General features: G+C 39.3%; 1 protein-coding gene across 9 annotated transcripts in view; it reads left to right on the top strand.

Moving 5' to 3' along the window:
* NEK5 (NIMA related kinase 5) overlaps positions 1-13,884 on the top strand; it is a 65,145-nt gene that overhangs the window by 23,115 nt on the left and 28,146 nt on the right. For 8 of the 9 annotated variants that reach the window (XM_070800145.1, XM_070800142.1, XM_070800144.1 and 5 more), the window contains 8 exons: positions 917-1,003; positions 3,113-3,167; positions 4,446-4,646; positions 4,725-4,806; positions 8,849-8,982; positions 11,406-11,590; positions 12,125-12,191; positions 13,014-13,130. In XM_070800145.1, coding sequence (XP_070656246.1) covers positions 917-1,003; positions 3,113-3,167; positions 4,446-4,646; positions 4,725-4,806; positions 8,849-8,982; positions 11,406-11,590; positions 12,125-12,191; positions 13,014-13,130 — 928 coding nt within the window. The remainder of the gene's footprint in view (positions 1-916; positions 1,004-3,112; positions 3,168-4,445; positions 4,647-4,724; positions 4,807-8,848; positions 8,983-11,405; positions 11,591-12,124; positions 12,192-13,013; positions 13,131-13,884) is intronic. The other variant, XM_070800143.1, reaches the window with a different exon arrangement.

Genomic DNA, 13,884 nt, shown 5'->3' with positions numbered 1-13,884 from the left:
CGAGACATATCTTGGCATAGTAGAAGTGTTGGCAATGCTGTATAGTGTGATATAAGCTGATCAAATGAGATGTGACTGAAATGTATGTAAAGTCAGTGAGCATTTTGTGAAACAGGAAAATTAACACGTGCTTAGGAGAGTATATTGATGCAAATGTTTCAAAAGACAGTTTGTTGATAATAAATGCCAAGAGATTTTAAATGTTCTATTTCTGAGAATTTGTTCTAAGGGAATAATTTGAAATTTGGAATAGTTTAAATGCCTAAAAATTGGGAAATAGTTAAATTTTATAAAACTTGGCACAGTCATGTACCTGAATATTGTTTAGCCACTGACATTTATGATTTTGAAGACTTTTTGATAATGTGAGAACAAAGTTTGTTGTATTAAATTTAAAATTTTAAAAACAAGAATTCTGTATTTCAAATACACTATAATCACAGCTATGTGGAAAATATGCATGGAAAAAAGACAAGAAGGAAATACATCAGAATTTTAGCACTAGTTGTTTGAAGGTAGTAAGATTCTTGGTAATTTTTTTCTTCTTTATTCCCTTTTCTGTTTTCCAAATTTTAAATCATGAGATTGCATTACTTTCGTCATTGGAATGAGGGAAATTTTTACATGTGAGAGTTTGCAAAATAACAATGGTACCTTTTCGTGCAGTCTTTAAGCCATAAGTTTTTTTTATTGTGTAGATTTTGGGGAAATGAATTATAAGCTTAAAATCAATTAATTTTATTACTACATTATTAATATACTATATTTTAATAATAATGTTTTATTTTAATATATGAATACATCAAATTTTGTGTTACTTTTTATACATTTTTCTTACATGTATGTGTATGTCTTAAGCCTTTTCTTACTTCAGTAATACACTATGTTATTTTATTGTTTAATATAACTTTGCTAGTACCATGGAACTTGCTAGAACTTGCGTTGGAACACCATACTACCTGTCCCCAGAGATCTGTCAGAATAAACCCTACAACAATAAAACGTGAGTTGCTGGCTTTTGGTTTGAAAGTCTCAGTAAAATCTTATGGATTCTTTCTTATGGTGCTTCATAATTTCCTTTTCCTCACCTGTGAAACGAGAATCTCTGTGACTGCCTCTGACCACTTCAGTGTTTCCTAAAGCTTTCAAATTTATTTAGAAAAGAGATATGTCTCTTCATCTGATGATAGAAGTGATAGAATAACATTGAAAGTTGAGGTCACTGTGATGTCCATCTTTGTGTTCAATTATCAGGCTTTCTAAGCACTGCTGGGCCTATTGCGGGAAAGTGTTGTAGATGGGTCAGGCGGAAGGTCTGGTGACCTTCCAGGTCACCAGCACAGGTTTAGGAGCCAGAAATCCTAACCTTGACTCCGTCAGCAACTCGACCAAGTCAGTCAGTCTCTGTGGGTCTCAGTTCCCCTTTCTTCAACAAAGGTGGTGTTGGCCAGGTAATTGTTAAGGCATCTTCCAGCTTTAAAAACCAACAAGCTTTGACATTTGTGGTAGTAGAGCCTACTGTTTAGGAGTAATATTAATATAGTTTGTGAAAGTGTTTGTCGCTCAGTCATGTTCAACTCTTTGTGACCCCCTGGGCTGTAGACTGCCAGGCTCCTCTGTCCATGAAATTCTCCAGGCAAGAACGCTGGAGTGGGTTGCCATTCCCTTCTCCAGGGGATCTTCCTGGAGAAGGGATTGAACCCATATCTCTTGCATTTGCAGGTGGGTTCTTTACCACTAGCTTCACAAGCAGCCTTAATGTTAATATACACAGTGGTAAAAGATAAAGCCAAGATAGTTTTTACTTCCATGGAAGGAGAAGGAAAACATTTCACTTTTCAAGGCTGTCTTCCAGTTGAACTAGTTGGCTTTGCAGGAAGACCAAGTTCCTTTGTGGTGTTCATTGTCTATTTATTTAGAAAAGTACCCAAGAGATATTTGACTGACTTTGAAAGAGATAATTGAAAAGCAAAGCCCTAAAGAAGAGTGGTGAACATTTCTCCACATAGTAGAAGAATGGGCATTTTTGAAAGATATCCTCTGACCTAGAGAAGGGGGTTGGCCTCAAGCTGACCTGGAATGCAGTTAGTGTCGCCAGGGTGGAAGGGCAGGCTTTCGAGAGCAGAGCGCAGCAGCATTGTTTTGTTGCCTTGCACGACTTTTTAAGCATCTAAGTCAACATTTAAATATGTTGATTTGATGCTTTGAATAATTGGAAGCTCCTAGTAATAAATCATTACCAAACTGGGTTAATTCACGTAATGCACAGCAAGCCAAATGCTGAGACACTGAGGTTTGCAGCAGAGGAAGAAAGGCAGCCAGATGAGACTGGAGAACAAGTCTCAGATCTGCCTCCCCGAAGGCGAGGGATTTGAGATATTTACGGGATGAAGAAGCATCGTGGTCTTAGGCAGGCTTCCCTGGTGGCTCAGTGGTGAAGAATCCGCCTGCAATGCAGCATGGTCTTAGGCATGAGGAAAGGGGATTAGGGGTGAGGTAACTGGTGTTCTGTGCAGACATAGGTGTTTCGTGAATCTTCATAGGATGCATGTTCAAAAATGGAAGTGTTTAGCATGATCTGAGGAGGGGTTATTTTTGGCCCTCTGAGGTCAAAGGTCATTTATTGGACACCTGCACAGGCCCAGTTTTAACACATTTTAAGTTCATTGAGTACCAGATACTCTGTTTATCACTTAATCTAACTTTGGTTCTGTCTATAGCCTCGAGTAGAACGTTCCTTTCTAAATCAACCAAATGTTACCTGTTGAATCAAGTAATCCACATTTGAGTTCTTCCTCCCTCCTCCAAATTGCTCAAAATTCCATACGCGCACACATTTTCTTTGAGCTCATCACATGAAGTTAAAGTAAGTATTGAGCCATCAGATTGTAGCGAAGCTTGTGTACCTTTTCTCTGCTGGGACTCTGACAAGCTACAATTTTTTCTCTAGTCTTAGTAAGAGTAAGAATTGATAATGTACTGAAAGCATTTGTGAAAACTGGTCACCCTATATAAAATTGTAAAGATACACAAATATAGTTGACTGTAAGGATAAAAGTTTAGATTGAGAATTATCGATATTTCTTGGCATATAAACTCTTATCTTTCCCAGGGATATTTGGTCTCTTGGCTGTGTCTTATATGAGCTCTGCACACTCAGACATCCTGTAAGTATATTAATCATCAGATTATCTTGAATTATTGAAAAGTATATAAATTAAAATAACCTCTGAAAGAAAAAGGTTGTTTGGTTTCATTAGATTGTTAAAAATTATATGAACAAGATATTAACAAGAATGATAGCTCCATGTATACCAACATGGGATGATATCCAAGCTATATTATTAAGTACAAAATCCAAGTTGGAGAATAGTACATAGAGCGTGAAAAAGTGTTAGTCACTCAGTCGTGTCCGACTCTTTGTGACCCCAGGCTCCTCTGTCATTTAAAAAAGCAAGATATAAAATTTCATATCGTATGATCTCAACTTTGTAAAATAAGTAGTATTTTTTAAACGGCTAGAAGAAAATATATCTCTGGGTGGTGGAATTGTATATATTTTCCCTGTTTATAATTTCGTATACCTTCTAGTTTTGGGAAACGAGTAAACATTTTGATAATAAAGAAACTAAAAAACCCCTTGTTTTAAGTAATCATTGAATAACTGGCTACATGTTGATGGAAACAATTCAGGGTGGACCATGGTACTCTTAATGAAACCTTTTAACACTGTTTTGTTTCTCAAAGTTATTTTACTTTTTAAAAATTAAAAAGATTTTAAATGCCTTGTCTTATAGCTCAGTTGGTAAAAAAAAATTTCCCCTGCAGTACAGGAGACCCCAGTTTGATTTCTGGGTCAGAAAGATCTGCTAGAGAAGGGGTAGGCTACCCACGCCAGTATTCTTGGGCTTCTCTTGTGGCTCAGCTGGTAAAGAATCTGCCCGCAATGCAGGAGACCTGGGTTCAGTCCCTGGGTTGGGAAGATCCCCTAGAGAAGGGAAAGGCTACCCACTCTAGTATTCTTGCCTGGAGAGTTCCATGCACAGAGGAGCCTGGTGGGCTACAGTCCATGGGGTTGCAGAGAGTCAGACACAGACTGAGCGACTTTCACTTCACTCCCTCCTCTTTTTTAACATTTATTTATTTTCAGTGTTTATTTATTTACTTATTTGATGGTGTCCAGTCTTAAGTTGTGGCTTGCAGGATCTTCAATTGCACAGACTCTCTAGTTGTGGCAGGAGGGCTCAGTAGCTGCCCCAGGCAGGCTCGGTCCCTCCGTGGCACGTGGAATCTTAGTGCCCCGGCCAGGGAGCAAACCCGTGTTCCCTGCATTGCAGGACAGGTTCTTAACCACTGGACCACCAGGGAAGTCCCTCTTGGTATTCCTTTAAATATTCGCATTGAATTTTTCTCTGATTTAGTATCACCATTGCTTATCCTTTCAGTTTGAGGGTAACAACTTACAGCAGCTGGTTCTGAAGATTTGTCAAGCTCATGTTCCTCCGATATCGCCCAGGTTTTCCCGTGATCTACAGTTCTTACTATCCCAGCTCTTTGAAGTATCTCCCCGTGATCGTCCATCCATCAACTCCATTTTGAAAAGGCCCTTTTTAGAGAATCTTATTGCCAAATACTTGGCTCCCGAGGTGAGTTTGGAGGTGATTCTGTTTGGATTTTGACAGAGATTTGTGGCTAGTGAGTCCTGATACACTGTTATATTTTAGGTCATTCACGAAGAATTCAGTCACCTGCTCTTACATAAAGCAAGACCATCTGCTTCTCGACCTGCTGGGAAGGTGGCCCCTGGTAAGAAGGACTTAACTGTGCAACCAAAAGATACTTATTGTGTGTGTCTCACGCAGTGATTTATAGTATATGTTGACAACATTAGCAGGGAAATTCCTCCAGATTTATTGAATGTGAACATTTTAAAAATATGAGCACTATAAGCAGGACTTCCCAGGTGGTGTTCATGGTAAAGAACCCATCTGTCAATGCAGGAGACATGAGATGAATTTATTACAGCAATAGCATGATTTCTTATTAATCTCAATGCCTGAGACCTACAACACATCCTTATATTAAACCCAGACAATTCTAGTCTACCTTTATGAGGCCTTGTACTAGCTGCAACTGGAAAATCTGCCCAAATCGGCCTATGAAGTTTCGATCTCTGGGTCAGGGAGATCCCTTGGAGGAGGGCAGGGCAACCCACTCCAGTATTCTTGCCCGGAGAATCCCATGGACTGAGGAGCCTGATGGGCTACAGTTCATAGGGTCGCAGAGTCAGACACGACTGAAGCTACTTAGCATGCACGAGCATTATAAACAGGAGAAAAATTTTTGTTGAGTGGTGACCTGTGGGCGTGCCTGTACATCTAGCTCATTCATGACCTGGAAAATTCATCTCCTCTCTTCTCATAAGTGAGGAAAACTTGATGAAGCAGTGGATTTGCTGATAAAGAGATGCTCAAAGAGGCAGGATCCAAGCTTAACTTTTGTGTAGGGAAGGGGTAGAGAGTCAGAATCATGAGATGAAGCTTGTGTTATTGAACTAGAGAGAATGGACTGGAGATTAAGAGTTCTCTTGCAGAGGCTGGTTTGAGCTGAAGTTAGGATCTTGGACCTAATTGGTAACAGTAGGAGAATTGTTACTATGTGATCCCCAAAGAAAGCAGGTGATACCTTATGGTAATGAGAAATAGGGGAGCTGCTTCAGTGATAGTGTCAGGAATCAGCTGATGAAATACTGTATGTGTTTGTGTGTATGTGTAAGAGAGACAGACATTAAAGAGAAAAATTACTAATGCAATTAACATTGTGAAATAAGAACAGCAGGATTTTTCAATTCCATTCAACTCAGTTGCTCAGTCGTGTCCGACTCTGCAAGTCCATGGGCTGCAGCACTCCAGGCCTCCCTGTCCATCACCAACTCCCGGCGTTTACTCAAACTCATGTCCATTGAGTTGGTGATGCCATTCAACCATCTCATCCTCTGTCGTCCCCTTCTCCTCCTGCCTTCAGTCTTTTCCAGCATCAGGGTCTTTTCAGATGAGTCAGTTCTTTGCATCAGGTGGCCAAAGTATTGGATTTTCAGCTTCAGCATCAGTCCTTCCAATGAATATTCAGGACTGATTTCCTTTAGGATGGACTGGTTGAATCTCCTTGCAGTCCACGGGACTCTCAAGAGTCTTCTCCAACACCTCAGTTCAAAAGCATCAATTCTTTGGCACTCAGCTTTCTTTATAGTCCAACTCTCACATCCATACATGACTACTGGAAAAGCCATAGCTTTAACTAGACAGATCTTTGTTGGCAAAGTAATGTCTCTGCTGTCTAGGTTGGCTATAACTTTTCTTCTAAGGAGCAAGCGTCTTTTAATTTCATGGCTGCAGTCACCATCTGCGATGATTTTGGAGCCCCCCAAAATAAAGTCTGTCACTGTTTCCACTGTTTCTCCATCTACTTGCCATGAAGTGATGGGACCAGATTGCCATGATCTTAGTTATCTGAATGTTGAACTTTAAGCCAACTTTTTCACTCTCTTCTTTCACTTTCATCAAGAGGCTCTTTAGTTCTTCTTCACTTTCTGCCATAAGGGTGGTGTCATCTGAATATCTGAGGTTATTGATATTTCTCCAGGCAGTCTTGATTCCAGGTTGTGCTTCTTCCAGCCCAGCGTTTCTCATAATGTACTCTGCAAAGAAGTTAAATAAGCAGGGTGACAATATACAGCCTTGACGTGCTCCTTTTCTGATTTGGAACCAGTCTCTTGTTCCATGTCGAGTTCTAACTGTTGCTTCCTGACCTGCATACAGATTTCTCAGGAGGCAGGTCAGGTGGTCTGGTATGCCCATCTCTTTCAGAATTTTCCACAGTTTGTTGTGATCCACACAGTCAAAGGCTTTGGCATAGTCGATAAAGCAGAAGTAGATGTTTTTCTGGAACTCTTGCTCTTTTGATGATCCAATGGATGTTGGCAATTTGATCTCTGGTTCCTCTGCCTTTTCTAAATCCAGCTTGAACATCTGGAAGTTCTTGGTTCATGTACTGTTGAAGCCTGGCTTGGAGAATTTTGAGCATTACTTTGCTAGCGTGTGAGATGAAGGCAATTGTGTGGTATTTTGAACATTCTTTGGCATTGCCTTTCTTTGGGATTGAAATGAAAACTGACCTTTTCCAGTCCTGTGGCCACTGCTGAGTTTTCCAAATTTGCTGGCATATTGAGTGCAGCACTTTCACAGCATCATCTTTCAGGATTTGAAATAGCTCAACTGGAATCCCATCACCTCCACTAGCTTTGTTCCTAGTGATGCTTCCTAAGGCCCACTTGACTTCACATTCCAGGATGTCTGGCTCTAGATGAGTGATCACACCATTGTGATTATCGGGGTTGTGAAGATCTTTTTTGTACAGTTCTTCTGTGTATTCTTGCCACCTCTTCTTAATATCTTCTGCTTCTGTTAGGTTCATACCATTTCTGTCCTTTATCGAGCCCATCTTTGCATGAAATGTTCCCTTGGTATCTCTAATTTTCTTGAAGAGATCTCTAGTCTTTCCCATTCTATTGTTTTCCTCTATTTTGCATTGATCACTGAGGAAGGCTTTCTTATCTCTCCTTGCTATTCTTTGGAACTCTGCATTCAGATGGGTGTATCTTTCCTTTTCTCCTTTGCCTTTTGCTTCTCTTCTCAGCTATTTGTAAGGCTTCCTCAGAAAACCATTTTTCCTTTTTGCATTTCTTTTTCTTGGGGACGGTCTTGATCACTGCCTCCTGTACAATGTCATGAACCTCCATCCATAGTTCTTCCGGCACTCTATCTATCAGGTCTAATCCCTTGAATCTATTTGTCACTTCCACTGTAAAATCGTAAGGGATTTGATTCAGGTCATACCTGAATGGTCTAGTGGTTTTCTGTACTTTCTTCAATTTAAGTTATTCAATTTAATGGCAGGATTTTTAGCCATAACCAAATATCTCAGCTTCAAGAATGAGGAGGAACCAGTGAGAGGGAAATATTACTTACTGTGATGGAGAAATGATTATAAACTTAGGAAAGTTATAAAGGGAAAGTGAATGGATAATTCTGCTATGTTTAATTTGATTTGACATCATTATGTATTGGTCTAGATTGAGAATGTTTAGAAAGTAGAGAAGTAGAGCATGAGAGAAAGTGTATTATCTACATTTCTAATATAGGACAGATGCGAAAACAGGAACACATGGGTGAATGTGATAAATACCAACATGTTAGAAGACCCACTCATCCATTTCCAATAACAATGGGCCCTGAGCGCTGCGGCCTGATAACCCAAGCTCTGATGACTACATTTAATTACTTGTAATTAATTTAGTTAATGATTAAACTACTAAACATGTTATGCGTATTGTTTCTGTAAATGTTAATATTCACTCCTAAATTGTTAAATAGTAGACTATTAAATAATTAAATATTACTAGAACTATGTTTGGAGAAGGAAATGGCAACCCACTCCAGTATTCTTGTCTGGAGAATCCCATGGACAGAGGGGCCTGGCGGGCTGCAGTCCATGGGGTCGCAGGAGTCGGACATGACTGAGCGACTAAAGAGAGAGAGAGAGAGAGAGAGAGAGAACTATGTAAAGGCACCCTGGCAAGAATGATTTCCTCCGTCCAAAGAAAATGCGTAGTCATTTTCCGTCAGCCCTTCTCTTTGTGAGTATAAATGTTTCTGGTTTAAGTGAACATGTTTCAAGTGAACATAAATGTTTCTGGTTAAAGTGTGTTATGAAATGCTCCATATGCTTATACTCTCACAAGTATAAAAAAATTTTTTTTAATGAAGTTGTTTTCTTTTGGTTAAATAAGATTCTAAAATACAGAACGTGAGATTCCAGGGAAAGTGCCTACCACGATCAAGGATAACAGTGCCAAATAAGAGGAAGGACGTATTATGTAGAAATGAATGGAGATCACCAGCTGGAGCCCAGACACCCGTATCTGTAAGTCATGCTAAAGCATTCCTGTTGTTTTGGCAGATGGTCCGTTCTACAGAACTACTTCCACATGTTCATGAGGTATGAGGTCATGATGTGGGCGTTCACTAGTTTTGTACTTATAATAAAATTCTGTAATTAGCATTACAGTGGTAGTTCACGGGACAACTTCTAGTGGTTATATATATATATTTAACAATGCTGTATTTTCTTATAGGTATGGTATGTATTAGTTTTTTTGTAATTCAATTCCTTTTAACTTCTTTAAATAAATAGGATTTTTCTATATAGGACAAGTGAGTAGAACAGCAGCAGAAAACTTTCTGCATTCATACTCCTAATTCTGATGTTGTATGTAATTGAGGAATTTTTATTATAAAATCATTGATTTTTTCCCTGAGTTTCTTTATGCCAGTTATTTGAATCCATTTCATCAGAATGTTGAATCTTTTAGTTTTTGCTAGTGAAATGCTTCTGGCACATAAAAATGGCTGTTGTATTTTAACTGAAGAATTATATTCTTAAAGAAGGCTCATGGTATAATTACAGGACCATTTGAAGTACATTTCCTAAGTGTTTACTTGCTATCTGGACACTTTAGCAAATATGTTGGTGTACAGATAGATTTTTGAAACTATTTAATTATTGCCCTTTATTTGATAGAATGTGGCTTAACTTTATTAAAGAATTTTGAAAGTATGTTGTAATTTAGAATACTCTAGCAAACCTGCAGGAGGCAAAAAAAAAAAAAAAAAAAAAAAAACCAAGAAAAAACATCTGAAAGTTTTATGGGTGGATGATATTAGGAGAACATATTGCTGGTTCTTCAATCCTCTGAAACCTTCTGCTAATGCAGTGAAATGGGAGGTCTCCACAGGAACCATCTTGGATGTTGTTATTACCGTTTGAGATTTTAGAGAAAATCCTAAAGAAGCTGTTTTTGCCTTCCAATACTTTTCTGTATTTCTAGCCATTTTTCAACTAACTAGTAGTACATTCTTTTGGGTTGTACATAGGTAAATATTGTAAAACTAAGAAAATGACTTGACACTTTAAAATTAAAATAAATGTTTAATTTGTATTTAGACCGATAAGCCAGATTTTACACATTTACTTTAATATTTGAATAGGATTATGTGAATGTGCCATTTTTGTAAGTTCAGTTCAGTTCAGTCGCTCAGTTGTGTCCAACTGTTTGCGACCCCATGAATCGCAGCACACCAGGCCTCTCTGTCCATCACCAACTCCCAGTTTACCCAAACTCATGTCCATCAAGTCGGTGATGCCATCCAGCCATCTCATCCTCTGTCGTCCCCTTCTCCTCCTGACCCCAATCCCTCCCAGCATCAGAGTCTTTTCCAGTGAGTCAGCTCTTCGCATGAGGTGGCCAAAGGATTGGAGTTTCAGCTTTAGCATCATTCCTTCCAAAGAACACCCAGGACTGATCTCCTTTAGAATGGACTGGTTGGATCTCCTTGTAGTCCAAGGGACTCTCAAGAGTCTTCTCCAACACCACAGTTCAAAAGCATCAATTCTTTGGTGCTCAGCCTTCTTCACAGTCCAACTCTCACATCCATACATGACCACAGGAAAAACCATAGCCTTGACTAGACGGACCTTTGTTGGCAAAATAATGTCTCTGCTTTTGAATATGCTATCTAGGTTGGTCATAACTTTCCTTCCAAGGAGTAAGTGTCTTTTAATTTCATGGCTGCAATCACCATCTGCAGTGATTTTGGAGCCCCCCAAAATAAAGTCTGACACTGTTTCCACTGTTTCCCCATCTATTTCCCATGAAGTGATTGGATCAGATGCCATGATCTTCGTTTTCTGAATGTTGAGCTTTAAGCCAACTTTTTCACTCTCCTCTTTCACTTTGTAAGTTAAAGATGGTCAAATATCTATAATTTCATATTTAATCTAACATATATATTGTGTGTGTGCTCAGTCGTGTCCAACTCTTTGCAACCCACGGACTGTAGCCTGCCAGGCTCCTCCGTCCATGGGATTCTCCAGACAAGAATACTGGAGTGAGTTGCCATTTCCCCCTCCAGGGGCTCTTCCTGTGTATATGAACAACAACAAATAAGTTTATGAAAAATAGGAAATAATAACACAGTTTAGTTTCATATTTTGGGTTGGATAGATGTTCGCTAAGTATTTTTGATACACTAGCCATAAAGTATACGTGACTCATATTCACACCTGAGCAAAATTATTAACTATGGTGCTGCAGGACTTTGGCTTCTAAAACATTTTTCAGTTCTAGGATTTGGATATTGTAAGATTACTGAAAAACGAGTCTAGAGCAAGAACAACAAGATAATTTCTATACCTTGTTTTAGCTATGGTCACTATCAAGCAATCAGTTATTATAGATTTTAATCCTGTATTTAAAAAAAAAATCTCTCTTCATTTTAATCCCTCAGGTAAAAATGGTAGAAAGGCCCAAACTTGCTGCAGTGTGTGGACATTATGATCATTTTTATGCTCAACTTGACTTGTTGAGGAAGAGAGTGCATGGACCAAATTACCACCATGTTCCTCAGAAAGATACCAGAGATGAGGAGAGTTATGATCAGGAAGAAAGCCACAGTCCACCTCCAGGTCAATGGTAATGTCATAGTCTAACTTAAACTTTCGTCCTCTGAATAATATCTTGCTCTATCAGCATTTATTTTGAAGTCTGTCCAAATTCTCCTAAAACATCCAGGAAGAATCTCCAGACTCTACATTTAAAATACTTAATTCACTGTTCCCTTGACACTTTTTCATCTCAAGTTTGATGTAACTAATCTTACTCATGTTGCCATTTGACTGTGGCCACAGATTCATACTCTTGAATTTTTCATATTGTTTTCTTTCTGGTAATGCCGGAGACCTGGGTTCGATCCCTGGGTTGGGAAGATCCCCTGGAGAAGGGAACAGCTACCCACTCCAGTATTCTGGCCTGGAGAATCCCATGGCTGTATAGTCCATGGGGTCGGAAAGTGTTGGACATGACTGAGCAACTCTCACTTTTCACTTTGAACTCAGAATGTCACAGGCGATTTGTGAATCTCATTATGAAGCTGAAAATCTACTTGTCAAATTGCTGCCTACAACAAGTTAAAATTTCTACTCAAGCTGAACGTTTCTGTTTCCTAAGGCTTGCTGAATACATTCAGAGGAAATGTGAAGCTCAACAATATAAGCTGAAAGTGGAAAAGCAATTGGTAAGTAAAAACCAAATATAAGAGGCCATCAGACATTTCTAACGCTTTCTCTGTTCACAAATATTCATGGTTCCTTAAGTCAAAGTTCATTCCACATAGAAGATTAAGACTAGTTTTTAACAGCTAAAGAAGAATATTGGGAATAGGCTTCAGCCAGGGTCTGAGAAGCCTCGTCCCTTCCCTGGCTCCATCACTTGCTATGACGTTAGGCAGAACATGCAGCCTATCTGAACTTCAGTATCTTTCTCTATAAAAGCTGTAGATAGGCTTCGAGGTCCCCTTGAGTGCTGCTTTTCTTTGGTTCTAGTTTATTAGAATTCTACACATTTTAAAAAAGGGATTATCATATTTTATTTGAAATGAAAGTTAAACTTTACCCTTAAGTATAGTGTCAAAATTCTGGGGCTGAGTGAAACTGGATATACATCCTATTTGTATTGGTCTTATTTTGAGCTGCTCAAAAGCTTTAGTTCTCTTCCCCTACCTAATCTCAAGCTCCAAGGGTTGCTGAACTTTTATAGATATTTGATTTCACAGTTACAGTTTAGCAGTTCAGAAAACAAATCTAGGCATCTTACATGCTAGCATAAAATACTGATTGCTTAGAATAAACAATACCAGTGGTTTTATTCATTTACTTTTTTAAAAGTTTCATGCTTAATCTAAGAAAATTCTGCTCACTATAAAAAAAACTCAATATAATTATTATCAAATAGTGAGATTGATAATATAATTATTGCTTAAAGGATGAAGTGCAGGTCAAGTCATAAGGTGTTTCCAGAATGCAAATACACTTGATAAACTACTTTATTCCAATAACAGGGTCTTCGTCCATCTTCTGCTGAGCCAAATGACAACCAGAGACAAAAGCTAAGAAGCAATGCGGAAGGACCTAGATTCTGGGGGCTGCAGTTCAGGAGAAATGAAATGAAGGAACAGGTTAGAAACTGCTTCCAAGGGCTACCGCTGGATTTCTCTCGTTGTCTTGTGTACTGTAATACCATGTTGCTTTGAGGAGGGCACGGCAACCCACTCTGGTATTAATATTGTTGCTTGGAAAATCCCATGGACAGAGGAGCCTGGGGGGCTACAGTCCATAGGGTCGCATGACTGAAGCATCTTATTGTTTTTAGCATCTATGGTGCACCCGAGAGAGCTCACTACACAAACCCTTGCTGGATACACGGTGTGATGCACCACTCTGAGGGCTCAGGGGACAAAGACATGCATTTCACCTTCTCAGAGAATGCAGTGTAGCTGAGTTCATAGGGCTTTTTACCTCGGATTGATCAAATAACTGTCCATCCTGAACATTTTTGAAATTTGTGTTAGTTCCCTCGGGCTGCCTTACAACACACTGGGCAGTTTGAAGCGACAGAAATTTACTGTCTCACAGTTCTGGAGGCTTGAAGTCCAAAGTCAAGATGTCAGCAGGGCCATGCTCCCTCTGAACTCTGGAGGGGAGTCCCTCTCTGCCTTTCGCTGGCTTCTGGGAGTTGGTCCTTGATGCTCAGATATCCTCATTTGCAGTGACACAACTCAGTCTCTGCCACTGGACGTGGCATCCTCCTCGTGTGACCATCTTCGTCTTCTTTTTTTAAAAGGAGTCTGCTTATTTTTTAAAATATTATTTATTATTATTATTATTTGGCCACACCATGTGGCGTGGGGCCCTTAGTTCCCTGGCCAGGGG

Source organism: Bos indicus, chromosome 12 (assembly GCF_029378745.1).
Source record: "Bos indicus isolate NIAB-ARS_2022 breed Sahiwal x Tharparkar chromosome 12, NIAB-ARS_B.indTharparkar_mat_pri_1.0, whole genome shotgun sequence".
Classification (NCBI taxonomy): domain Eukaryota; kingdom Metazoa; phylum Chordata; class Mammalia; order Artiodactyla; family Bovidae; genus Bos; species Bos indicus.
This window is presented reverse-complemented; position numbering and strand designations above follow the sequence as displayed.